At 52.9% G+C, this 25,848-nt stretch overlaps 8 protein-coding genes across 8 annotated transcripts; 4 read left to right on the forward strand and 4 right to left on the reverse strand.

The window, feature by feature from the left end:
• Positions 1 to 87: 87 nt before the first annotated feature.
• Positions 88 to 1,653, forward strand: J4E82_008538 (uncharacterized protein; the record flags this gene model as incomplete). The annotated part of the gene is made up of 2 exons (XM_051734769.1): positions 88 to 311; positions 369 to 1,653. 2 exons carry the CDS (start codon positions 88 to 90, stop codon positions 1,651 to 1,653), a joined length of 1,509 nt encoding a protein of 502 aa, XP_051585454.1.
• A 318-nt stretch (positions 1,654 to 1,971) lies between these two features.
• On the reverse strand, positions 1,972 to 2,918 carry RPL8B (60S ribosomal protein L8B; the record flags this gene model as incomplete). The annotated part of the gene is made up of 4 exons (XM_051734770.1): positions 1,972 to 2,234; positions 2,289 to 2,650; positions 2,701 to 2,789; positions 2,838 to 2,918. The coding sequence occupies 4 exons, from the start codon at positions 2,916 to 2,918 to the stop codon at positions 1,972 to 1,974; spliced, it is 795 nt and encodes a 264-aa protein (XP_051585455.1).
• A 394-nt stretch (positions 2,919 to 3,312) lies between these two features.
• J4E82_008540 (uncharacterized protein) lies at positions 3,313 to 4,797 on the forward strand (the record flags this gene model as incomplete). The annotated part of the gene is made up of 3 exons (XM_051734771.1): positions 3,313 to 3,637; positions 3,686 to 4,304; positions 4,350 to 4,797. The coding sequence occupies 3 exons, from the start codon at positions 3,313 to 3,315 to the stop codon at positions 4,795 to 4,797; spliced, it is 1,392 nt and encodes a 463-aa protein (XP_051585456.1).
• Positions 4,798 to 6,691: 1,894 nt separating this feature from the next.
• J4E82_008541 (uncharacterized protein) lies at positions 6,692 to 8,308 on the reverse strand (the record flags this gene model as incomplete). The annotated part of the gene is made up of 2 exons (XM_051734772.1): positions 6,692 to 7,795; positions 8,129 to 8,308. 2 exons carry the CDS (start codon positions 8,306 to 8,308, stop codon positions 6,692 to 6,694), a joined length of 1,284 nt encoding a protein of 427 aa, XP_051585457.1.
• A 900-nt stretch (positions 8,309 to 9,208) lies between these two features.
• J4E82_008542 (uncharacterized protein) lies at positions 9,209 to 11,752 on the forward strand (the record flags this gene model as incomplete). The annotated part of the gene is made up of 2 exons (XM_051734773.1): positions 9,209 to 10,162; positions 10,211 to 11,752. The coding sequence occupies 2 exons, from the start codon at positions 9,209 to 9,211 to the stop codon at positions 11,750 to 11,752; spliced, it is 2,496 nt and encodes an 831-aa protein (XP_051585458.1).
• A 688-nt stretch (positions 11,753 to 12,440) lies between these two features.
• J4E82_008543 (uncharacterized protein) lies at positions 12,441 to 14,613 on the reverse strand (the record flags this gene model as incomplete). Its single annotated transcript, XM_051734774.1, has 2 exons — positions 12,441 to 13,727; positions 13,777 to 14,613. 2 exons carry the CDS (start codon positions 14,611 to 14,613, stop codon positions 12,441 to 12,443), a joined length of 2,124 nt encoding a protein of 707 aa, XP_051585459.1.
• A 570-nt stretch (positions 14,614 to 15,183) lies between these two features.
• Positions 15,184 to 18,577, reverse strand: J4E82_008544 (uncharacterized protein; the record flags this gene model as incomplete). The annotated part of the gene is made up of 3 exons (XM_051734775.1): positions 15,184 to 15,312; positions 15,409 to 18,162; positions 18,254 to 18,577. The coding sequence occupies 3 exons, from the start codon at positions 18,575 to 18,577 to the stop codon at positions 15,184 to 15,186; spliced, it is 3,207 nt and encodes a 1,068-aa protein (XP_051585460.1).
• Positions 18,578 to 22,548: 3,971 nt separating this feature from the next.
• On the forward strand, positions 22,549 to 25,338 carry J4E82_008545 (uncharacterized protein; the record flags this gene model as incomplete). The annotated part of the gene is made up of 1 exon (XM_051734776.1): positions 22,549 to 25,338. One exon carries the CDS (start codon positions 22,549 to 22,551, stop codon positions 25,336 to 25,338), a length of 2,790 nt encoding a protein of 929 aa, XP_051585461.1.
• Between the last annotated feature and the right edge of the window lie 510 nt (positions 25,339 to 25,848).

Here is a 25,848-nt window from a genome sequence, read left to right on the forward strand (position 1 = left end):
ACGACTCTACCAACAGCGAATATACTGCTGCACTACACGGATAAATTACACTCTTTTCCCAGCAATCTCTATATTAACCGCTCTACAATGCCATTGACCGTGCTTTCCGATTCGGACGTGCGTACCCTTTTACTGCAACTCACGAAGCAAGACATTCTCGATCTGCAGCAGAATCTTGCGGATGCGCTGCACCACTACTCTACCAGTACCGAAGAAGACGATAACAATGGGTGTTGTGAAAGTTTCCAGTCTGCAGGGACAAGCCTAAAGAGCAAAGATGGTGGATTAATGACTGTCACGCCGGCAAGCAGGTATGTCGCTTCTAGCAGCTATGAACGCAGAATGATTGTATTGACTGACCCTTGCAGCAACGATGGTCTTGGTGTCAGGATAACAACGCGACTGGAGTCGAGTTCTTCAGATACGGCCTCTGTTACTTCGTCGATGGACTCCCTCGCACTCTCCCATTCGTCAACACCAGCAAGCAAGAGTTCGGCAACCACCGCATCGAGATCAACCTCTCTTTCTGCATTCCAGACTTCTCCATCAAATGCCAGTCTAACTCTCTTTGACCGTTCTGGTAACCCTCGGGCTTTGTTGAACTCGTCAGAGATGACAGCTTTCCGCACCGCCCTCGCAAGCACAATGCTCTTTAAGAAGCGAGCAAACGTGCATGATGTGGTAGTGTTTGGAGCAGGAAAGCAAGCCTACTGGCACATACGGCTCGCGCTCCTTCTCCGAGGCGACGACGTCCACCACCTCAATATCATAAACCGAGACTTCGAGCGCGTGCACCAGCTACTGGAGAGACTATATAACCCACATGAAGCGCCGCCATCGAACTTCAATCCAGATCCATCCTACGTTCCAACATATCGGAAGGCAGCAGGAGAAGGGGCGAACGAAGGACAACAAGACCTACATCAATATCTACCTCGCCCCAAGATACAGATACTCACCCCAGGACACGGCGAGTATCCACGTCTCCTCCATGCCACTCTACGGTCCTCAAGCTGCATTTTCCTATGCACACAATCTCCAACACCTCTGTTCCCCGCAGCCATCCTCACAAATCCCGAAGGCAGAAAGAAAGGTCGCTACATAGCAGCCATTGGTTCCCTCTCCCCTCACAGCACAGAACTCCACTCAGATATAATCAAACAAAACGTAGCACCTGAGCACGGCCACCGACATTTCCACAAACATGCGCAACAAGGAGGCGCGATAGTGGTGGACAGCGTGGACAGATGCCTAAAGGAAGCTGGAGAGATTGTGCAAGCAGGTTTGGGTCCGGAACAAGTCGTCGAGATAGGCGAGCTGGTCATGTTGAAGCGGGATGCGGAGAGGAGAAGGAGAGAATGTATGGCTGGCAAGGGTATAGAGGCTGAGGGGCTGGATGTGGGTGGTGTGGAATTGGGTGAATGCGAGATGAACAAAAACGAAAAGAAGAAGGCGAGCAAAGGCGGTAGTAAAGAGAAGGAGAAGCATCGTGAGAGCGAGGACAAGGCGCACAAGAGTCTGATTGAGTGGTTGGTCAAGGGTAATGTGATATACAAGAGCGTTGGACTGGGCCTCACGGATGTTGTAGTGGGTGGAGATCTTGTCCGAATAGCGGATGAGCGCAATATCGGCACGAGGATCGAGAACTTTTAGAAAGGGTCGTCGCATCCATCACTGGAGTTGGTACCAGGCCTCGAATACCTGGACTCATGCGAATGCATCTAGAGGCGGTGCCGAGAGAATCGACCATATTCTACAAAAACGAAAGATGTATCATAAGAATTCGAGCATCACAAGCAAACAAAATATGCGAATGGCGTGCGTTATCGTGATTGATTCCAGTCAATGCAGTCGTTTGCCGACCGCTTTTAACCCTCCTAAACTCCGTTGGTATTGTGAACCGACTATATGCAGAGGTAAGAGACACGCCGTAAAGTCATCATGAAATATTCAAAGCACCTCAGGACCTGCTTAGATCTTGATAGCGCTCTCAACAGCCTTCCTGCGCTTCTCCATGCGGGCGTTGGCCTTGGCACCCATGATACCACCTCCCCAGTGACGGGCAGCGTCCTTGTGGTGTGACTCGAGGTAGCCGTCGTTGACAGCGGTGACGAGCTTCTGGAGCTCGTTCTTGTCCTCGGAGCGGACCTCGGTGAGGGCGAGAACAGCGGCGGTCTTCTGGTGGACGACCGTACCGAGACGGGCCTTGCCCTTGACAATGACGTAAGGGACACCTAATGAATGTCAGTTGATGTGCCATATGAAGTTTGCGCATTCCTAGCACTTACCCATCTTCCTGCAGAGAGCAGGGAGGTAGACAACGAGCTCGATGGGGTCGACGTCGTTGGCGATCAGGACGAGGGAAGCCTTCTTGTTCTCGATGAGGCCAACAACGTGGTTGAGACCGTACTTGGCGACGTAGGGCTTCTTGCTGACATCCTCCTTCTTCTTGCCCTCAGAGACGGCGGTAGCCTCCTTGGTGAGACGCTCCTTCTTCTCGGCCTTGGTCTCGGGACGGTACTTGTTGAGGATCTTGAAAGCCTGGGTGGCAAGGTTACGGTCGGCAACGTGCTGGAACTGGGCAATCGCCGGTGGGACCTTCAAGCGCATGTTGAGGATCTTCTTCTGGCGCTGAAGGCGGACGTAAGCGCTACGCGTTGTCAGTATCTGCAGAGTACGGTTGGGTTGGGGGTTGCTTACGGCCATCGGACCATGCGGCCGACGTTGCGCTGGGGCTGGATGTCCTGACCGATGCCATAGTTGCGAGGACGCTTCTCGATGAGAGGGTTCTGTTGCTTGTTAGCGCTTGCATGCAAAATCGTGTAGAATGGGCAGACCTTTTGCTTCTTGGCGGCAGAGGCCTTAGAGGTGGCCTGGGGGAAAGCCGCAGGCTTCTTTCCGGATCCTTTGGGAGGCATTGTCGAGGCTGTCATAGAGAACAGAAACCATTAGCGAATGTTCATTCACTATAGGTCTGAATCTCGTAAGAGCGAGAGGGCTTTTCAGCCGCTCTGCACTCTAGCCATCATTTGTATGCAACATGCTCGTAAAGAGACATGCGATTGATATGCTACCGAGCATTCATGGCGAAGATATGCGCTTACCTGGTGTGTTGGCGGCGGTCGACGAAGGGTGAGATTGGCGACGATGGACTTGACGAAACGTTCGAAAGCGGGCGCAAAAGTTGTCGCGACCGAAATCCAGATAGGCGAGTGCGTGCGGGTGTGGAACAAGGTTTCGCCGGCGCTAGTGCTGGCCCAATCGGAGCGTGGCACTTGGTTTTCGACCATCAACCACGACAACCTCAATTCCATGACAATGAACACGTTTGGCCTTAGTGGCAAGGGACGGATCACGCAACTGATCACCATCTTCTGTCTGTGGAAAGCATTGCTTCTCTTGCTTGCAGCGTTCTGTCCAGGTCCTGGCTATGACACCTCCGCGCTCATATTGTTCGACACGTACTATCGACGGCACCATGAATTCACCCTTTTCGCTCGACATGAGCGTCTCGCTCTCAACCTACTTCGTTGGGATGCACTGTACTTTGTGAAAGCAGCTGAGCGGGGTCTGTTCCACGAGCAAGCGTGGGCCTTCAGCGGGGCGTATTCGTATCTTCTGAGACTAACCGGTCAATGTGAGCAACGGTGGCCCAGTTCTTTGGCTCGGCACTGATATCTCCTAGTCATGGCTGGTAATACACAGGCCTCCCTGCACTACTATGTCCTGGCCGGAATCATCCTTTCTAGCGTCTGCCACCTTCTCTCTGTGCTAGTGCTGTATCGCCTTTTGACCTTGGTTCTGGAACCACAACGGCGACAGATCATCCCATTCATCGCCGCTGTCTTGCATATTCTGACACCAGCATCTCTGTTCATGTGTGCACCTTATGCGGAAGCCATGTTTTCACTGCTGAATTTTGTGGGGATGCTCTTCTACGCTCAATCTCGAGCTTCAGTTGGAACAGGAATGTCTTCAATCCAAGAGGATCTCCAGAAACTTGGCTCTGGCCTTTGTTTTGCTGCAGCAACACTCATGCGGAGTAATGGCCTACTGAGTGGCGTCATTCTCTTATACGATGTTGCAAGGTACATGCCTTTGGTTCTTTCTGCGCAGTTAAGTATGCGTGATTTGCGAAGGATTACCGTCACATGTGTGGCTGGCAGTCTTATAGCGTTGGCATTCGTTGGGCCGCAGGTTCTGGCATATGCGGAATTCTGTGACCGAGAGCAAGGCTCTGGAACCAGGCCGTGGTGTGACAAGAGCTTCCCAAGCATTTACTCGTGGGTACAGAGCTACTATTGGTGAGTAATCCCCACACAGCATGTTCCTAGTCTGACCTCTTCCAGGAACGTAGGACTCTTCCGCTACTGGACTCTATCAAACCTGCCCTTGTTTTTACTAGCGGCCCCTGTTTTATGGCTGCTTCTTACATCGAGTGTTACCATTCTCCGCAGCGGCGTCCAGCACCCGTTACATGGGCGCCCCGTACCCCGGACTAGTGGAACAACCAAACCCAGGGATGGAACCTCCGCGATATGCAAGCTACCGGAATTAGCCCTACCACAGCTAATACTGGCTGTAACGGCCGTTACCAGTTTCCATGTCCAGATTGTAAACCGAATCGCTTCCGGTTATCCGATGTGGTATCTTGTTGTGGCTACGTGGTTGGCAGACTCGCAAAGCACAATTCGTACAGAAAAAGAATCGCAGAAGACAAGATGGTATATTCAAGGTGGTATCATATATTGCTTGGTTCAGGGGATGCTATATGCCAACTTTCTCCCGCCAGCCTGAAGCTCAACTCAAGGACTTTCTCTTGAGACAAACCGGCAATGTGTTAGATGGCCGACGTAATCGACCTGTAGTTATTCTCCTGCCACATTTGACATGTGTGCATCGGGAACCATTTCTTGAGCAAGAAAAGCGAATCATGCTAAGGAAAGAAGAGGTCAAGAATGTGGAACACCAGCGATACGCAATCAAAAAGACGAATACCAACTTCACATTCTTGTTACCCCTCACATCACCAACGGTCTCATTCTGTCTCGGTAAACGGGCATGTTCCACAACTGCGTAAGCTTGTCGCACCTACAAGTTGGTGGCGTAAAGCCTACGGTCTAAGTGTTGAATGCAGACGCCTAGACAGCTAGTACGACACGGTCCATCCTAGTGAAAACGCCCGTCATCAGACATCGACTCTCCACTACGCGCATTTCGCAGATTCTACAAGACTTGAGGATATGTGAGGACGATAACTGGGGAAAATCAATGCCGATCAATGCCAAATACTGGTGACTACTTACAAGGCCCATTTTGAGGAAATGCGCTCCTTCAGACTAAGGCCCGTAGCGTTTACATGAAGCTTCGTATTACGAAAAAGGACAAAGGTTTAGTTGAGAAGCTACGGTCATGTAAGGTACTCCACAGTCTCACTGCTCGTGTCGCTGCTTAGGAGTTTCGGCCATCACAAGTGTTGAGACATACACTCTAGAACGGGCTTTTAGGGCGAGGTTTGAGGATCGCTTGGAGTGGCTGAGCTCTCTCTAGCCTGTCATGGAACGGCTCCTTGACAGTATCGTACCTGCGTAAGCTATGGACGCTGATCGTCGAGTAAAGGACCGGATCGCTGTCTAGCCACTGGAAATGCGAATCAATGGCGATCTGCTGTGCCAGCACACTACTTCATTTCCAACAAGTTTATACACAACCAAGGTCAGGAGGGTTAAACCTTACTGCATGATGGGACATATTGGGCGAGGCAGAACATTGCAGTACCCATCGCTTGTCCCCACATGACCTACTACTACTGACATATCGCTGATGTCGCAACGACGACTACGACCTCATGGACACTAAAACGCCTTTTTGAGACACTGACAGTACCCTAGTTTCTAAGCCAGGGACCTTCGCTTGAGCATGATGTTCACTGTCATGTTTTACACAGGCGCCACCGATACTACTCACTTTGCCGTAGCGAGGGCAAGAAGCGACATGAAAATGGATAGCGGAGCCTTGGGCTCAGTATGTTTGTAACTAGTCCCTTCGATGACGACAGCGACTTATAAAAGCTGCTCTAGCCCCTTGAATGATAGGTGTGCTCATCAACCCAGAACGACCTACACTTGTTGCAAAGTCAAAATGAAGTTCTCTACTTTCGCTACGTTGATCAGCCTTTCTGTAGTTTTGGCAGCAGTTCTCGATACTAGGCAAGAATGCTCCCAGAATGACTGTTATCGCGCAGTCTGGCGTGACGGCGGATTACCTCGTATGATTCAAGCTGGACAGGACTGTCAAGACTTCCTCACTACAAGCGTCATCTGGAACCCGATGTTTGTAGCCCACAAAAGCTACATGAATTCTCTGACAATTAGATAAAGCACCACCCTTACGGTCATTACTCGAACAACCTCTACCACGACGACACCGTGCTCTCCGACATTGACACCCACCACTACGAGTCTCATAGCGCTCCCAACATCATCGGAAGATAACAAACTATGGATTCGACAAGTTCAGCCCACTGATTGGTCTACAACGACGGTCTTTGGTTCTCAGCCTTCCTACGCCACACAAGACTGTAACTCACAAGCATACTCATCCGCATGTAGGTGTGCGAACATCACTACAGCTATAGTCACCTATCTCGGAACTGTAAGTCGTTTGCTGAATGAGACAGTGTGCAGGCTGATCATATATCACAGACTGTGACCAATACCGCGACCACAACCATTACCAGTATCTCGACGACTAGCACGTCGTGCCCAGTGTTTACTCCTTCATCTTCAGCCAACTCTCCGACCTCATCAAGCACACATACATCTTCTTCATTATCTAGCAGTGTCACTAGTAGCGTGATCTCGAGCACATTGTCATCCACAAGTACAGGTAGTTCTTCTTCAAGCTCGGCTACATCATCGGTTAGCACGGGTAGCTCTTCTTCGAGCCCAACCACTTCATCGTCTAGTACGGGAGGCTTTTCATCCTCGCCGACTGAATCTAGCAGCTCATCGAGCACACCAACTACTTTTAGCTCTTCCAGCTCTTCAACCTCTGCCTCGACAGCGCCAACTACAGCGTCTTCCAGCTCTGGTAGCTCGTCGATTATCGAACTGCCTACTACTTCGGGTACCTCATCCACAGCATCAAGCAGCTCGTCGACTACTTTAGACGAAAACCCTATCACAAGCAACACGCTGAGCTCTTCCAGTTCTTCATCAAGTGCCACACCAACGAGCTCATTGTCCTCCGTTACTTCTTCCGAGAGTCTTTCCAGCAGCTCTTCTTCGAGCTCATCCGACACTTCAAGCTCTATGAGCAGCCGTACTTCTTCCGAAAGCTCTAGTAGTAGCACATCGTCTGCCTCGCTTAGCAGTTCAAGTGTCTCATCCACAAGCACTTCATTGGGCTCATCCAGAAGCATCCCGACAACTTCCACTAGTAGCACTGGATCCGAATCGTCAAGCAGTATAATTCCGACGTCAAGCGATTCGAGTTCGTCGTTTAGTAGTATCTCGTCGTCCACAGCAAGTAGTACAGACTCATCGTCATCGCTGTCATCATCTACTAGCATGACATCGACTTCCAGTGGTTCGAGCACGTCGGCTAGCAGCAGTGCTTCATCCTCGACCAGCAGCACAGAGTCATCAACCTCCTTACCCTCATTTTCTTCTTCATCATTTGGCACTACAACGGTCTCTTCATCCACTGGTACATCATCGACTACGTCCACGACGAGCGCAACACCCAGCCCACCCACCTGCGGAGGTGATGGCGTTGCACTTTGTGACGGCGGCTGCCACGACCTCAAAACCGACGTTCTTCACTGTGGTCGCTGCAACAATGCCTGCGCTGCGAATAAAGGATGTTTCAACGGAGTCTGCGCGTCCTTCCCTTGTGATTCCACTTGCGCGTTCGACCGTCTGTGCGGTTCCGGCAACGGGACCACGATATGTCGCTGTGCAACAACCACGGAAGGCGCTGGTGTCTGCTACAACAAGGACGGAACTGACTGTACGGACCCTGCTATTACCCAATGCAGGCTCTCAAGTGAATGCCCCGTTGGTATGGCTTGCATGCCCAACATCTGTGACTGTGGAGATCAAAGCAAGGGAATCTGTGTTGGCACGGCTGGATGCGGAGACCAGGGAACGAGCATCATGAGAGGACTAGTTAGGATTGGGGAGATGGAGAGGCGAAGGAGGACCGTGAGGGGCTTGGCGAACTCTCTTTGAGGGGAGATACGGAGCGAATAGGCCATGGGAGTGGCCCGGGTGTGTGGTAGCATACGCAGGGAGATGGGTGGCATCGTGTCTTGTTATTTGGGGAAAGTTTGGCTGCTCGATACATACTACCTAGGTAGTGAGCGTTGTATAATGGTTTTCACAACACAATATACATCCTTCGCTTCTATACTTCGGCATCGCTTGCCGTATTGTGAAAAACACTCGACGTCAGTGCGCGATAGGCTTCCTCTGCATAACAACACGGATGGCTCTCGCTTTGTTATGTCGCGTTGTTGTGGGCGGTCAATCCTCCCGAGGCCAGATGCTAGCTTCTTCCATCATGTGAGCAACACAGACACCAAAACACAATAAAATGATGTGCCAGAGACTTGGGCCAGAGGTTTGCGACCGCGAACATGCAGGATGCGGTGTGATTGGGGAGATGAAGTTCGTGTGTGGAGAGACGTTTTGTCGGCACCCTAGCAGCAGAACAGCCATGGGCAAACGGTTCCTCCAGGTTTCCATGCCTGACGACGATTATGACGGATGCAAACTATAAGCGCATGAATATGGCCGTCGATAGAAGTTAGCGCGTCACGGTGGCATGCATTGGCGTGCACCCCACATGCTAGCACGCGTGGTTGCTGGGACGATCGCCCGCATGTTTATGGGTATCCGCAAACGGACGGTCGACCTGCCTCATCATCGCCTTCCTCTAATATGTCCGCCATCCTTCTGCTATAGACAATTCACGTTTCAAGCCTTCTCTTCCCGGCCCCGGCCTCAGTACACGCTTCCACAATTATCTTTTTTTCTGGAGCAGCATCATGTCGACGCCGGACATGGCCGCACCACCCGCTGCAGGGCACCGACGCAACAAATCCTCTGCAGTGCTCAAGTCTATTATTGTAAATAAAGGCCACAGGCGTTCGCCGACCGAGGGCGCTGCGCTGCACACCGCTCAGATATCCAACCCGCCATACATGCCTGTCTCCAACTTCCAGGCGCCCTTGCTACCGCCAGACCACCCCCATAGCCAATTGCGCGCGGCCAACCAGACAGAGAACGACCCCCTCAACCCGCCGTCGCCTCGCAAGTCGCAGGACGCCAAATCGAGCCCCAAGAAGAGCCTGCACAAGAAGACGCTCAGCTCCGTATCGCTGCGGTCACTGGCGAAGAAGGAGGACAAGTCCGCTCACAAGAAATCGTTCGACGCGCGGCGAGCGCAGGAGGAGATTGAGGCAGGCGAGAAGCCCAAGAAGACGAAGTCGTCGACCAATCTGGCTGCCATGTTCGGCAAGGGCAGGAGAGACAAGTCACCCGTCAAGGAGAGCAGAGACAAGGAAAACACCACACCACCCCGCACCTCCTATGCACAGGCCCCACCGCGCACTCCCATTTGGGCCGAGTTCAGCTCCCAGCAGGAAGTCACCACCACGAGCAAAGTCCCTCTGAACGACCAGCGCCGGAGCGTCGAGGACGAGATCGCCCTCTACACACCGCAAGACTACTCGCCCACCAAACAGCGCAACTTCTTCGAGACTGGCCAGCCCTCGCTCCGACCTACCCAGAAGGAGCGACCCAAGTCCATGTTTGTTCCCAAGTCGACTTCCACGGCATCGTTACTCGAGACCTTCTCGCGCAAGCGGAGCAACGAGCGTGTTCCTCTGTCCGACACCAAGGGCAACGAGGGACGCACCAGAGAGAGCTCTCCTACCAAGCCGCCGAGACCCATACTCAGTAGAGCGAGTACCGACACTGGCAGCAAGGACTACAGCCTCAAGGATATGGCACCTCCGCCAAGTCCTACAAAGAAGCAGAACCGAGTCATGGCCGCCGTCGCTGCCTTTAACGGAAAGTCCAAGCAAGCTGAGAGTGCCCCGGCTTCTGCCAAACCTGATCCTAAGGTGGTAGACGCCGAGTTCGAGGAGGTTCTGGTAAGTGCTCTCTCGATATCTAGCTGATCCCTCTACTAACAACATCAGGAATCCCGAAATATCCCCGCCCACCAGCGTGCGCAGATGCGGACACTGAAGCTAGAGGTCAAGGCCGACTTTGTTCGAATGCACAAGCTTGACATTCCACAAACCTCGAAGACAAACTCTGCACATTCTTCCATTGGAGAGAACACCAAGCAGGTACCACAGAAGTCATCCAAGTCTCGACACGGATCTGCTGTTGAAGATGCAGAGGATGAGGCGCAAGACAAGTCAGCAAACTCAACTAAGCGTGAGCGTCCAAGGAGCCGAACCTTTACCTTCAACAGGAGTGACTCTCCTACAAAGAAGCAGAAGGGCGGCGAGTTGGGCGAACGAAAGACGTCGTCAAAGCCAGCTCCTATCCCCAAATCTCCCTCTATGAGATCTCTGAGGTCTAACGCTTCTGACCGATCTGTGTCCAACGGAGCCAAATCTGTCAAGGCCGACGAGTTCATCTCCTACATGAAGAAGACCCCCAAGCCACAGAACGTCGAGGTCGGCAAGCTGCACAAACTCCGCTTGTTGATCCGTAACGAAACTGTCGACTGGGTTGACAACTTCATCCAGGACGGTGGTATGACTGAGCTAGTCGCACTCCTCCACCGGATCATGGAGGTTGAGTGGCGCGAAGACCACGAAGACACTCTTCTTCACGAACTCCTCCGCTGTCTCAAGGGACTCTGCACGACTGCTACCGCTCTCAAGCAGCTTAACGAGATCTCATCGACACTGTACCCAGCCTTGCTGGCTATGCTTTTCGACGAAGAGCACAAAGGTCCGAGCGAGTTTACTACGCGTGAACTCATTATCGAGATCATCTTCGCTCACATCTCCATGGCACCAGAGGCTGAACTGGAGACTCGCGCTACCGAGTTGATGAAGTATCTCAAGGATCCAGTCAAGGAGAAGCAGGCATCCACTGTTCCGTTCATTCTACAGATGCACCAACCACGACCCTACCAAGTATGGTGCAAAGAGATGTCCAACGTCACCAAGGAGGTTTTCTGGATCTTCATCCATCACCTCAACGTCATCCCTGTTCCACCCAAGCCGACAGGAGACAGGTCTTACGCTAAGACTCACTTCCCCGGTCAACGCGCCATTGTGCCCGCAGCTCCCTACGTTGGTGGTGTAGAATGGGATGCGACCAACTACCTCGCCACACACATTGATCTCCTCAACGGCATCATAGCTTCACTCCCCACCCGCTCAGCACGTAACGAATTCCGCCAGGAACTCAAAGTCTCCGGCTTCGAGAAGCTGATGGGTCACCTCCGAGCCTGCAACCCCAAGTACTATGGCGCTGTTCACGACAGCGTCAAGGTCTGGATCGGCGCTGCACTTGAAGACGATTGGGACGTCAAGACTGTGCGTATGGGCTCTGACGGCAACGTGAGCCCAGCCAAGCAAAGCCCCAAGAAGAAGACCGAGCCTCCGCCACAACTCCAGGCACCACCTAAGATGGATGTCGGCCTTGGTCTCGGATTGGGCTTTGAGAGGGAGATTGCGATCGGCAGCAAGAGTATCGTGGATGACGATTGGATCTAAACTGTCGGATCACTATTCGACATGGCTACCCATCATCTGTTACCGCTTTGAATGCTCTCGACTATCTACCCACTTGGATACCACCTCACCCACTACGCATCTACAAACAACCACTGCATTGATTTTTCCAACGGCGCAAAACGGATACATATCGGCGTTCATCACCTCTCCATCTCACGTCCATGCATTCACACCGGTCAATCCTTCGTTTTCCACCACGCTCTCTTTGGATCTACCTATGGTCGAGTCCAAAATCCCTACCTTATTCACGACTTTAGCATGACATGACTTGACGACCGACACGGCTGGTTCCCTGGGACGACGTTGTGTTTTTACTCTCTCTCCCTTTCGGACACAGATACATGAAACTTGTGTATATACTAGTTTTGGAGCCCTGTTTTGTTTTTTTGTTTTCTTGGATGCATCTTTATGGGGCGTATAATGTTGGACTGTGGTGTTTGGGTAGTCCTTGCGCATTGCGAATCTAGTGGTCTATCTTCACTATTATCTTCTCGTGATGACGTGTGGTGATGATTGTTTATCATATATTGGTAAATGTGATACAAAAGCCCTACGCAGGACTATGAATATTCTATGTGGGGTATCTGACAAGTTTCACAACCAACTCCGTCAATCCAGTGCATGCCGCTAAATCATAACTCCATCTACATCGTGTGCTTGACAAACTTCAAGCCTTCTTCTTGCCTTTTCTTCGGCCCTTCTTCTCGGCGACTTCCACCGTTCCGCCCTCGACTTCACCCTCTTGCAGCCCCATGACTTCATTCGCCTGCATCTCCTTCAACTTCTCCTGGCCTGAGATGAAGAAGCTCAAATCGCGGTTCTGCTCCTCAAGGTCCGCTTTCTGCGCATCAAGCTCCTTGACTCTGTTCTCCGCTTCTTCGGCCTTCTTTTCCAAGTGTTTGATGCGTTCCATAAGAGACTCGTTCACAATCTGCTCTTCCTTGTACTGCTTGGTGAGTTTGCGAGCGAGGTCGGATGCTGACGCTGCTTTCTGAGCGTTGCGAGCGGATTCCTTTGTGAGAGAGGCGATGGTGGCTGTTGCTTCTTCGTGCTCAGTGGATAGCTTGTCGAGTTTCTGAGACAATGAAGCAACAGAACGGCTTGCTTCGTCAGCGGTGGAAGCTGCTTTTGCCGCTTTGTCGACTGCACGCTCAAGCTGTTCTTCAAAATATGCGCGTTGAGATTCGAGTTGCGAGGTAAGTAGGTACGCGTACTCCATACCCATGTTATCCAGCTTCTCGCGTGGTACGGTGTCGTTGGAGTAGCCTGTCATGCCGGGTGCACTGAAGGACTGGTTAGAGGCTGGCATGTCGACGAGCTTGCCGTCTGCTTTGTTCTGTATGAGTCGATGGACGTAGCCATCACCTGCATAATCCCAGACGTGTTGCGTTACCACATCCATGGCATAGGTATGACTCGTTGCCTCATAGTGTGCGAATGCGTGCGCCGAGTCGTAGCGACCACACCCTATGTTGCCGCAGATCAGACAGATCCAAAGATTTTGTGTGGATCCGCAGACGCTACACTCATTATCCGGGCTCTCGCCATCAGTGCCACGGTTCAAGGCAAAGGCATCATTTTGTGTGTAGCGGCAGACTGGACAGCCTGAGCCTCGCCACTTCTCAAGGCAAGCGCAGTGAAAGACATGCTGGCAGAGAATCGTCAAAAGCCCTGTTGTTTCGTCCATGCGTTCGAGGCAGACTGGGCAGGTGGGTAACTCTACCAAAGCAGGCGTAGGTGGAGCGTGCGGTTTTGCGGTGAGGGAAGTAGCGATTGGTGGGCCCTCAACTGGCGAAGAGACGTTGCCAGCTGGCGGGAGAGGTGCAGTAGGTTGTTCGGTCGGTGCGGGCGCAAACGGATCGTTCGTAATATCGGGATATGAGGTAGGATCGCGGTTCGAGTCGCCGCTCTGAAAATTGATCGACTTGACGAACACGACGTGACAATACTCAGGCTATCGATGTTAGCTATCGCTCCTTGACTGCAGCGATACGTTCTCTTACCTCCATACTGTTGAAGGCCTTGCCGTCCCATTCTTTTCTCCACGCTCTAGCTCTCTCGGCTTCCCGAAACTTCATCAACACCATGTACTTGTTCGCTCTGCTTGTCCGGATAAGTCTGAAGTGGGAAACCTCCTCTCTGGTCTGCTCGCCCATGAAGCCCAAGAAGTCGGATGGTGTCATATATGAGGGGACTGCTAGTATGCACAGGGTGGTGCAGTCCTCCTCATTGAATTCCTTGCTCGCTCCATCCACCTCGTCGTACAGCCCTGGTGTTTCCTGTCCATCGCGGTAGAGATGTACCACACCCCAGCCAACCTCTGTGTTCTTCGGTTCCGAGGGTATGAACTTGCCCTTTGTCGCGAGACCGCCGGTGTTTGGCGCGTGTGAGGGGTGCTTGAGGTGGTTGGCGCGAGTTCGATCAAGCTCAGTGCTGGTCGGGTTCATGTCGATGCTGAGTATAGATATGGTGTCGAAACGCCAGTCTCTGTGCGCAAAGCTCTGTGTTCGTCTGTGTCCCGGCCTCTTCGGAGGTTTGACGACCGGTACGGGACTATCGTGGTGGTCGGAGAACGATGGTCGCGTGCGCTGGCTGAATCGACGGGCAGTAGATTGGCGATCGCGAGAAGCAGTAGCTTGGCCGGTTTCACTACTAGAGGCTATGGGCTTTGTGAAGCTATTATAGGCGCGTGATGGCGGAGGGGGAGAGCCCCACGATGCTCGGCGATGGGCCGGAAGTCTCGAGAAGATGTCGGTTCGCGGCGGAGGGGTAAACGTTTTGTCCGGTGGTGAGCGCGAGGGATAAAGCTCCAAGGTAATGTGGAAGAAGTACGCCGGCATCAGGTGTTGTTTGAAGAAGTCCGCATTTCCAGCCAGTGTCGGACAATGTATGCGAACTTATGAATGTTAATGTGAACTGGACGTGTTTGCGACCTGAGCCGCGGCAGTGTGGGGCAAGCGCGTCACATCCCGCTTTCACTAGCGCTGGCTTAGTCTAGACGCGCACACCTTCGTAACAAGGGCACAAGTCAAACATTAAAAAGAATTTGTGAATAAAATTATGTATCTACTTCTTCATAGTAGTTGTGGTCCGTAGACGCTTACTGATGCAGCCCCGGATATTGTAAACGCCATAGCTATGCAAATGTAAGAAACATCGTATCCTAGCACACCTGCTGTTCCTACACCTAGGTGTACGGTAATGGACAGAGCCAGGCTAATAAGAGCAGTTCATAATGCCACCCGAACGAACAGGATTCGGGTGCCGTGTCGTGAAGTCATTCGCCAAAACGCGCGTGATGGGTATCGCTTTTGAACATGTGGGGAAACATTCGCGCCGGTTCCAAAGGTATGCTGGGTGTGTTTGTGTAGTCGTGTATTTCGCTGTGTTGAACGGAAGAGTGAGGAGGCCTAAGCCTCGACGTCGATTAATTCGCCTTCAGAGACGTCTTCGATCTCGTGGCCTCTAGCATTGACGACAATACGTCGTCCTCGTTGATCAGCGGGAACGCCGTCGCGCGAGGCACCGAAGTCAAGAACCTGATGTATTGTTAGCAAGAGCCCCGACGAAAGCCTTTACTGAAGGTGGGGCGCAGCTTAGAGGAGACGGGCTCCTTTTCGCTGTTAATTGCTTACCTCAATGTATGTCATGCTGTTTCGCTGAACAGCAGCAACGCAGCGACGCTCGTTGAACTTGACCTGCCAAACACCGCTCAGATCTGTGAGCAAGTCCTTAACGAACTCGCCCGTCTTCACGTTCCACATCTTGAGTGTTCGGTCAGAGCCAGAGATGACCTTCTGGCCATCATGCTGGAAGCAGGTAATGGCACCTGTGTGAGCACAGAGTCGGCTCTTGCATTGTCCGTTCTCCGGATCCCAGATTCGGAGGGTTGAATCAGCAGCAGCCGACACCAAACGCTCATGGCTCAAGTCGAGAAGACCAACAAGTGAGGTATGACCTTCAAGGGTGAAGATACAGGCACCTGTTTCCAGAGACCAGACCTTGACCATGTTATCCATCGAACCACTGATGCAACGGTTGCGCGCGTGGTCAAGGACGACGCTATACACCTTCTGCGAGTGGCCTTGGAGACGTTGCAGAACTTCTCCAGTCGAGATTTTCCACACTCGAACTGTACAGTCGTAACTACCACTGACGAGCGTGTCGCCGTGTGCAGCGATTGCACGTACTGAATGATGGTGCCCAGTTAGAGCGCGGATAAAGTACGGGTTGTCGTGATCGTTGGATGCCGCTGCAGTCTGCATGATGCCCCGGTCGCCTGGCTTGGGAAGCTTCCAAACACGGAGGGTGGAGTCTCGTGAGCCAGTGATGATGAGCTCCTCCTTCGGCATCATGATCGGCTGCCCGTCAAGGGTCTCACCAATCTGAGTTGGCTTGAGGATCACTAAGCACCGGACGGTGGATGTATGGCCCTGGAACACGTGTGTGCACTTTCCGTTTTCGATGTCCCATACTCGCACTGAGCGATCAGTCGAGCCGGATACAAGTGTGTTTCCCTCATACTGAAGAGCCCACACGCCACCCTCATGGCCCTCGAGGCGGCTTCGTAGCGCTCCTGTCTTGGTGTCGTAAACATTGATGTTAGTATCGTCACTACCAGTCAGGATCTTGTCTGTGTCGAATTGCAGACATGTCACTACGTGGCGCTGATGTGCGCGGAAAGCAATGTGCTTTGGTTTTGTGTCTACCGCCATCCAGCTTTTGCGGATGAGGTGATGTCTTTGGTACAGAGATTTGAAAAGATGCATAGCACGAAGGCCGGGCAAGCCAACGTTGGGATCAGAGATGGCGGCTTCTGCTCTCTTAGCAAAAGCATGCGGGCCCTCTTGATAATCTGCAGGTTGCGAGTAGAGGGCAACCTGTGTCCTTGTGGAGGTACGACTCTTGCGAGCCTTTTTGCCACTGCTGCTGCTATGCTTACTTGTAGCCTTCCTCTTCTGACGTGTGGACGAGGATCGTGTCACTGCACCCTCCTGATCTTGGAGGCCGCTAGACAGGCTAGAAGTGGAGAAGCCTGAGATGGTTTCGCTGTCTGACCTCGAGGTTACTGATTGAGCTCGCAGGTCGCGCTCGTAGCTGTCAGTGGAATGGGGATATTGCCAGCCCCAGCCTTCTTGCACAGCACGCTCCAGCTCGCCATGCGGCAGCTTGTATCCATCTTTGTCTAAGAGATCTTTCCACGCGGACTCATGGGTATCGGTGAGTTTCCGCCAGTACTTGGACACTTGTGCTGCGCTGCACATGCTCTTGACATCCAGATAACTGATGATCTCAAGGCTAAGTTCGGTAGGAAGCGAGGCGATGAAGTCCCTCTTAAGGGCAGGGTTGACGACATCCGCAACGAAGTGTAGGGTCGGCTTTTTGCATCTCCGCAGCATCTGGTACAAGACGTACGACTTCATCTGCTCTGGCAGAGCATCGAATGAGTTGAGCATATTCGGTATATCCATGACAGAAGGAGTAGGCAGTTGCGTATTGGAACCGTCACCATTGTCGCGGTGTTGGGAACCAGGGAAAAGTGAAAAGTCTCCCATGTGCGAGCTGCTTGAAGTGCCCTGTGACAGGTCAAATCCTGACACATCATTCACATCCGAGTCCATTTCTGTGCTTGAGAAGGACGCTCCACCATTCGTTTGTTGCGCGAGGTTTGCGGCAGCCGTGATGGGCGACAGGCTGGGACTGGGCAAGCTTACATCTTGCGCCGAAGTTGTATCAAGGGGAGTGAGTCGTGAGGGCGTAAAAGATGCGTCTTCGGCGAAAGGTCCACCTGGCTCCAAATCGGACTCAGCAATTGGGGGTGTAGCAGCTACGCCTGGGCCGTCGAATACACCCGTGGGGAAAGAGGGCTCGGGGGTCGGCTCTCGGTCGTCAGAGAGGCTGCCTCTAGAGTGTGATGAGCGAGCACTGGATTCCTGGAGCCGCCATCGAGGCGGCGTTTGGTTCGGTCCGATCTGCTGTGACGTAGCTCTGGGCTTGGAGCTGTGTAGATGGTTATTGCGGAGTTTTGGGAGTTTGGACGAGCCGAGGCCGGCCATGTCTGTGTCGGGCGTAGCGAGGTGTGGATCCTCCATCTCATTCGATGTGGGACGGGAGGCCATGCGAGCGTCCTTGTCGTGCTCTAACCTAGGCTTCTTGCTCTGGCGATGTGTACCGAGCAGCTCAACGGCTTTTGTGATTGACGGTGGCGGCGAATCGTCTGCATTATCCCGTTTCCGACGACCAGAGACTGAACGGAGGCCTTGGTGAGGAGCGCGTGGCTTTGGACGCGTCGAGCGGCTGGGTGTCGCGAAGACTGGCGGGCCGTCGTAGGACTCGACCTTCTTGAGGGTGCCGTTTGCGGATCGTAGGTTCTGGCGGAGTGTTTTCTGCTGCAATCAAAGTGTTAGCTGGGGGGCATGGCGGCTGCAACGTGAAAGGCCTCAGCTGCAGGCATATCCCTGGCGTGAGGGAAAAGCGTACCTCTCGCACCTTCTCAGAGGCAGCGTCTGCTTCCTCAAAGCAAGCCAGTTCGCCTCCGGATTCAAAGTAGAACTTGCGTATTGACTCGGGAGCCTGGACGTGGGCCAGCGGGTAGTCCTTGGGGTCTCGCTCGCTGAGGCTGCCGGGGGCGTTTACACACAAGGGCGGGAACGTGGTCGTGGTCGTGTATGTGGTAGTGACTACGGTCGTCTTGGTTGCTGGCGCGAAGGAGAACTGTCCCATGGTGGCATACGGGTCTGTGGCTTCGGTGTGCACTGTCGTGGCCACGCCGTCAGCGCTGGGGCCTGCAGCGTTGGAGGCCATGTTGCGCGGGCGTGACGGAGGGCGTGGATGTTCTTTCGAGTGTCGGTGATGCGTGCGAGGATGGGTCTCAAAAAGCTTGTTCGGTTCACTTGCCGAGTGAAGTGGCTCGCGGAAACGTTAGTGGTGGTGATCCGGGACCTGAGACCTCGGGACCAAAGCGCGAGCTCGGCGGAGCAGGAATGACGCGGGAGAAGACGATAGGCCTAGTTATTGTGCATGTCGCCAGTCGGTACACACGTCGTCTGCTGGCTCGCGGAGGCCGTCACGGGGATCGTCGTGGTCGCTATCGGACGTGTCGCCGCCGACGGAGAGATAGGAGCGTATGGAGACGTGATGGCGTGGTTGAAACGCGGGAGACTGGAGTGCCGCCAAGGATGTCGCCGTGTCTGCTGAGGAGGCGAGGGAAGCGAAGGACGGTCGTGTATATGGCTCTGTCGGGTATTGCGTGTGGATTGGCAGTGGTGGTGGGGTTTAGGTAGACGAAGGCACGACAGAGCATCTCGCAGTGGGCCACTGACTAGCGCTAATGGGTTGACATGGGTGCTTGACAGCTTGCCGTCTGTATTGCGCAATGGGAAGCTCTAGAGCTTCGTTATATTAGGATTTATTGTTGCTTCTGCAGGTATCCATGTTATCTATATCTCACATAAAGACCTCTCAACGCTCATGTCGTGTTGGAGCTATAGTTGAGCTATTGCTGCAGCTTTGCGGGCGCTGCGGGCGGTATATTGATACCGCCAGTCACGAGGCTTGTGCCGAGTGACGCCGCATTCGGTCAGCCATCCCATCAACTTTTCTGGCGTGGCAAAACACGACAACAAGCGCCGTCTTTGTTGTTCTCTATCCATTGCTCTGTAGACACACGTACACACACACCGCTACAAGCAGCATATTGGAAGCCATCCTTTTTCGATACTGCTTGGGTTGCGTATGCAATAGCTGCAGGTGCAGCAGTGTTGGAAGCGGCACGGCTGTACGACGCCACAAGCGCTACATTGCATGACATCCCGATAAACACAAATACACAAAGCCTGCGATGCAATTTCTACACAGAAGCAGCTGTTGCAACGAAGATGCAATTGCGAAGCTAGGCGCGGCCTCGAAAATGGCGACGGCAACTCATTGCTACACCGCCGTCTTGAGTTGAACCAGGAATCCTTGCTACGTGTAGATGACCCTTCGACATCACGAAAGCACCCTGATAGGAAGGAACTCGATTTTTCCACCATATATCCTATACACTAGACCCTACTCGAAGTCATACACACGCTTTTGTGTTACAACTTCAACAACCACATAGCGGCACATACCCTTAGAGTACCTAGGTATCTTTGGCTACACGACCTTAGGAAGACACAACTTTGTAAACACGAGCTCTTTCTTATATGGGCTTGCTCACCGAACCTGAGCAGCAGCAGAAGCTCAATGATGTCTCTCCAAGCAAAAGGTGACATTGCGATAGACTCCTTCCACCGCACCCTATTCGAGACACGGCGACGACAATATCCGTCAAGGCACTACATTATGTGATTGTCTCCATCACGTATTTTCCCCACTCGTGTCCGCACTCGCATCGTTGTCGCTTTCCTTGTTAAAAAACCTCCTTCTTGCCTGCCTTAGCGGCATCACGGTTCCTGCTGCACCACCAATGCGGAAGCGATGACGAGGAAACGCGATAACTGTCCTCTCTCGTTCTCTTCATATGGTAGCTGATGAAAAAGACGACACCTAAACACTTTGAGTAGCTAGCGAATATTGTCCCAGCCATCGGTCTTTCAGTCTCAGACTGGCCGGACGGTACACAGGAGGACTACAAATTCATCCCTTCAGGCGAAACAGTAATTAATAGGAAGCAATGACAGCACAACAGTCAATTACAATACCATACTGCCAGGAGATAACATCGCCCAGGTACTCGAAAGTCTTTGGGCTATTTCAGTGTGTTGGAACTTACGCAGGATACTGGACAATCACATGGCTGAGGCCATCTTCCGATGCTCGGTTTCACATGAAGGCGTTATACTCTACACCTGGGATTACTCACTATATATGCGTCTGGTTCATAGCCTTCAAAGCATACAAGCGAGAAGCTAACAGTACGACCACTAGGACCTGCTCCGAAATCCAACCATAGTTACCAACGAGATGGATGCACCATAAAAGCTGAAACGACCTTCTCAAGCCTCAGAACTTGTGGTGCCAGTAGAGAGCCTGTCAAGTGCCCGCGGTGCAATCTATGTTCAAAACAACGCGGTGAGAACTCCGAAGCGCCCCAATGCCACTAAATGTGTTCGGCTGAGTTCGGTCAACCTCGCTGATAGCCTCATTTGCGTGCCCAAAGTGTATCGCAGTCGCGTGTTTGGATTATTGACTCAGGCAGTACGACGGTCTTTCATGTGCGGGCCTTCTCTTATACCCAAACGAACTATAACATTTCATAACCAAGCATTTATGACAGCGTCGAGCTCCCGCGTCAGCGCTAGACAAACCATACTGATAATTCGACGCGTACATGACATGGGTCAGCTTACAATAACCTGAGAAGATAGCCGTGGTGGAGCGCGTGGAAAGGGACCGCGCTTCTTCGCTAGGAGATGCCGGATCTACGAAGAGCCGGCTTGGCTACGTGCATCCCCACGAGGATGTTCGTGATCATCAGAAGATAGCCGCACCATCACTATGGAGGAACAGGAAGGGAAAGACGAAGGTCAATCGCGCAATTCGTTTCTCACCCCTGACGATGCTCACAGACCCAGATGTGCACTATGTGGACACTGCAGAGCTGCTGCTACCCGTTTTGTATTGCAACGTGATGAATGGATACGAGGCGATGTGCAACATGTGCGACGTGGGCTGGTGGTGGTGAATCGGAAAGAAAGCCGGTGGGGAAGGCAGCACGACATGATGCAGGTACAGGTGGTGGAAATTGGCGACGGAGTGGTGAGGTTATCGTTCTGCCTCAGGGCTCTGTCGGAGACTATGGTTCATGTTCGGCGTCCAGCGGGGAATCATATCGCCGCTGCCCTAGGACTAGGGCGCTGGGCGGGTGCTAGTGTCGTCTACTGACGCATGGACAATCCTACAAAGTTCGGTACGGCGAGCTCTAGTCCTTCTCAACCACAAGTAGGTTTTTCGCTCCTGACGATTCCAGCCCTGTCTTTTGCGGCGATGGCGACGGGCGACAGACGAAAATGCTCGTGGCCGCGCACTGCCGCAGCGCTGCAAATTCCGACTAGAGAACGGCGAGCTGTCATATGACAGATACTCAGGGTATGCATGTCTGAAGACTGCAGGTGTGGCTTTGAGACCGTGCATGGCTCGACGCTTGTGCACACAAGCGGTCCGCACGTCTGCAATGACATGAGCGACCCCTGAAGCCGACTGCCATGCGGATCCTACCATCACCAGCTCCTCACAAGCGGTAAATTCAATGGATCCTTGGGCGATAACTCGCGGGTTATACCCGCCCTCTCCCATCTTCTTGGGATTTCTGGAGGGTTGCCACTTTAATCCGCTGTCCCCCTCGCCCCCAGAGGGCCGACACTCAGCAAACTTGATAGTCCCGTCCCATCGCTGCATGACATCGTACTACTCGCGCCGCGCTGCCGTTCCTGCAGATAGCACTCAACCAGTCCACGCCGGATTAGCGCTCTGTGCAGCATCGCCGTAGGGGCCCGCAATTGAACCCTTGGATTCCTCCATCGAAGCTGCCGGACTTCTTCCACTGCATATCGGATCGCCTCCCTGCACCCAAAAGCAAACATCACTTCATGTCCTGTCAGCGCCGGCCGGTGGCAGCACAAGACGTGCCATTCGACAACACTCTACCCCATGTGGCCATTGCCATTGTAGCGCCAACGAATACCGCGATTCAGTCTCCACCATCGTATCTCTAACTTTACTGAGTCGCACCCACGCCCGCACCACAGCCACCAATCTCTCTCTGCCCACTCGCGGCTGTCCCAGGCATCATGGCTCGCGGCGACCGCGGACCCAAGAAGTTTTCCTTCCCACTGCCTCGCCGCTCGCGATCCAAACTTGACGTCCACGACGTCCACCCTGCCCCATCGATACCCTCTGGCCCCGAGAGGCCCTCCCGTCACGAAGATACGTCCAGCAAAGCACATCGAGTACTGGGCACGTCCGATGCCCTGCATCGCTCGACATCAAGACAGTCGACAATCCCACCAAGTCCTGGTTACATGTCCATTACCGTATCCGAGGCTAGTTTCGGCTCTCACATCGACGAGAGAAACTCGCAAACAGCCACGGAGAACAGTGGACACCCGAAACGACCCAGCATGTCAAAACGACCATCGTCCAACGTCCTAGGACGCACCTATACTGGAGAAAGTAGGCAGGGCTCTGACAACGGTTCCGTCACTCACCGGCTACACCCACAAACGTCCAACTCGACCCTGAGATCGCACTACGACGCGAAGAGTTCACCCCTGTACATCTCACAGCAAACCTCCGATTCGGCAGTCCGAGATAGAGCGTTACGAAGAGGACAGCCTCCGGTATTGACGGACCATGGTTACGACAACTATGATGCCAGTCCAATGTCGCCTGCCATCCTGGATGAAACGAGGAAGAAGGAATACCGAAAAAGCAAACCTGCCCGCCTGGATCTGTCCAAACTGTTCCCCAAGCCCAAGGACAACAGTGATGGACCCAACTATGGTACATTGCTTTCGCCCACCAAGATGGTGAACTCACCGGCTGCCATGTCCATGAACTCGGAGTACTTCCCTCACCCAATGACGAGGCACCCGACACCACAAGCAGGACCTGCCAAGCTGCAGAAGCCTAACGTGAAGTATCAGAATCCTCCAACAAGGACTCCCCCAAGTCCAGTATGCAAAGTCAAGCGGGATCAATATGACAATGCGAAAATACATGTACGACGACCACCAAAAGGCGTGCAGCATTGGTTTGATGCGCTCGACGAGGAGAGCGAAGACAGCCAGGCGGAAGAAACACAGCAGCCACATGACGATGCTATATATTCAGATCTCAAACCTGTTGTGCCAGACCATAGCTATACCGCTGGTGAGCCCTCGCGAGGCAGAAGTGCATCAAACTACAGTCGTCGATCGCAGGATCCCACACCAGCGTACAAACGGGACAGCTTCGCGCTCGAGGACATTGTTGACATTACTCATCTAACCTCACCTAGCCAGTACTCAGTAGACACGTATCGAACGTATTCTACGTCAAAGACTAAAGAGTCTGCCCTTTCCAAGACCAACCTTAAAGACTCTAGCGTCTTGTCTTTTTCGTCATCTGAAGACGAGAGCGACAACCGGTCACGATCTCGCAAGGGCAGCGTTCGCAAGAGCTTGGACAGTGGCGACTACACAGGGGAGATTGTCATTGGACGAGCACAGGCATATGAAGTTCGCCCACACCGTCGTGGGCAATCATCTGGAAAGATGAGCACACTCTCGACATCTACAACGGCCACCATGGAAGTGATGTACATGCCGGAGCCGCCACCTCTCCCATCGTATCATTATCCTCGAAACAGTACTCACAGTGGTGGTAGACGGATAAGCCACGTGAGGCAGCCTTCGGTCATTCATGAACACGAAGATTCCCGCCCACAGACTGCTGTTACCACACCAGTGTCACCTACGGCACATAGCGTTGTGAGTGCGCGCACGTCAGCAAGTGCGCCGCAGCCCCAATCGGAAGGGTCGCGCAAATATATGCAAGTGACGGCAGAAGAGGAGGCTTTGCTGGAGCTGATGAGAAAGAAACGCGCAGCTATGAACAAACAGAGCGCATCGCAGGCGCCCACACGGGAACAAGAGAAGCAGCTCAAGCCGGCAGCGGAAAGGTCTCCACCACACCGCACGTCCGCCTTTCTTTCAACAGATTCTCGGGAGTCAAGTCATGTAAGATCCACTGAGACCAGGTCCAAGCACCGGGCATCTGCAGGTACATCTTCGTCGCTTGCGCCATCACGTGGCAGATCCTCGACGACTGAAAGCCAGGCAACTACCAGCCAACTCCGCGATAGTTCCGTAAGCGACACATGGTCAGACCGCAACTACTCTCCTGCTAGTCGAGGAAGGCTGCCGCACCACTTCCCAATGCCCTCCGGGTTTTCACAAGTGGATCCGTTCCCGCCTACGTCCCCAACACTTGCTGCTAGCATAGCATCACCCACGACTACTGACCACCCATCACCTCTACCCTCGCCAATGACGCCCGCACTTTACACTGACGACCAGGACGTAGTCAAGGTGGCGAGCAGTGATACCAGTAACGAGCTTGAGGAATTCCCTATGCTCGATCAAGGTGTCATTAGTTCACCGCCAGAGAGAATGAAAGATGAACCATTCCATCGCCGCAGTAGGACTGCATCCAGTCCCACGGCAATCTCATTCCCGGTACCTCCCACGTCTACTGGTTTTAGAGATTTGGCCCCAGTCTCTGAAGCCTCGTCTCGTGCTCCTAGCATCGTCGAGCCACCAGTCCCGAAACCCTCAAAGAAGGTCGCCCGACACATAAGTGAACTGGCGCTCGCGGGCGCCGAAACGCGAAATCGACAGAGCAGCATTCACTCTACCGGATCACGTACGTCTGTCTACTCACAAACGTCAAGCTACTACAAGAGCGCTAGCACAAGAAGATCACGCCACCTGAGTCCAGATGACAACATCACGAGTAGCCCAAGGATGACGAGTAACGATCGCGACAGCGTCAGTGACGATGTTCTGGCTGCCTGGAACAGTTTAGGAGGGACCTACTAAACCTCCGCATCGCTTTCTTCCTTTTGTCTCGTCACACTGCATTACCACACTATGATACGATTCCTTTCTAGCATTTACATTATTCCACTTTCTGCGGTATGATACCCCCGCATCACACGTTTCCGCCGCTTTCTAGCTCGGCCTACTTAACTTGTAAACCTAAAGTCGCCATTTGCTACACGATTTTCTATGTCGCTTTTTTCACTGCATTGCGTTATCTGGTATTCCGGCACTAAATGCCTAGATTATTATTGTTATCATACGAGGATGGGCCAGGTGACGAGGATAGATAGGCGGCTCACAGTCGGATCTTTAGCATAGAAGTTGTGCATGCAGTAAGCACGACAATGTAATTCACATGACATTCCAACGCAGACGAGCTGAATCATGGCGGTGGTGTGTTGGCAAAGTCGATCGTCATTGTTCCACATCCATGCATTCATGCAATTTCCCCTTTTCCGTTTACTTTTTTTGGTAGCACAGCACCTGGCTCGTGCACGTTGACCCTAT

Source organism: Alternaria postmessia, assembly GCF_024291825.1.
Source record: "Alternaria postmessia strain BMP 2775 chromosome Unknown scaffold_70, whole genome shotgun sequence".
Classification (NCBI taxonomy): Eukaryota; Fungi; Ascomycota; class Dothideomycetes; order Pleosporales; family Pleosporaceae; genus Alternaria; species Alternaria postmessia.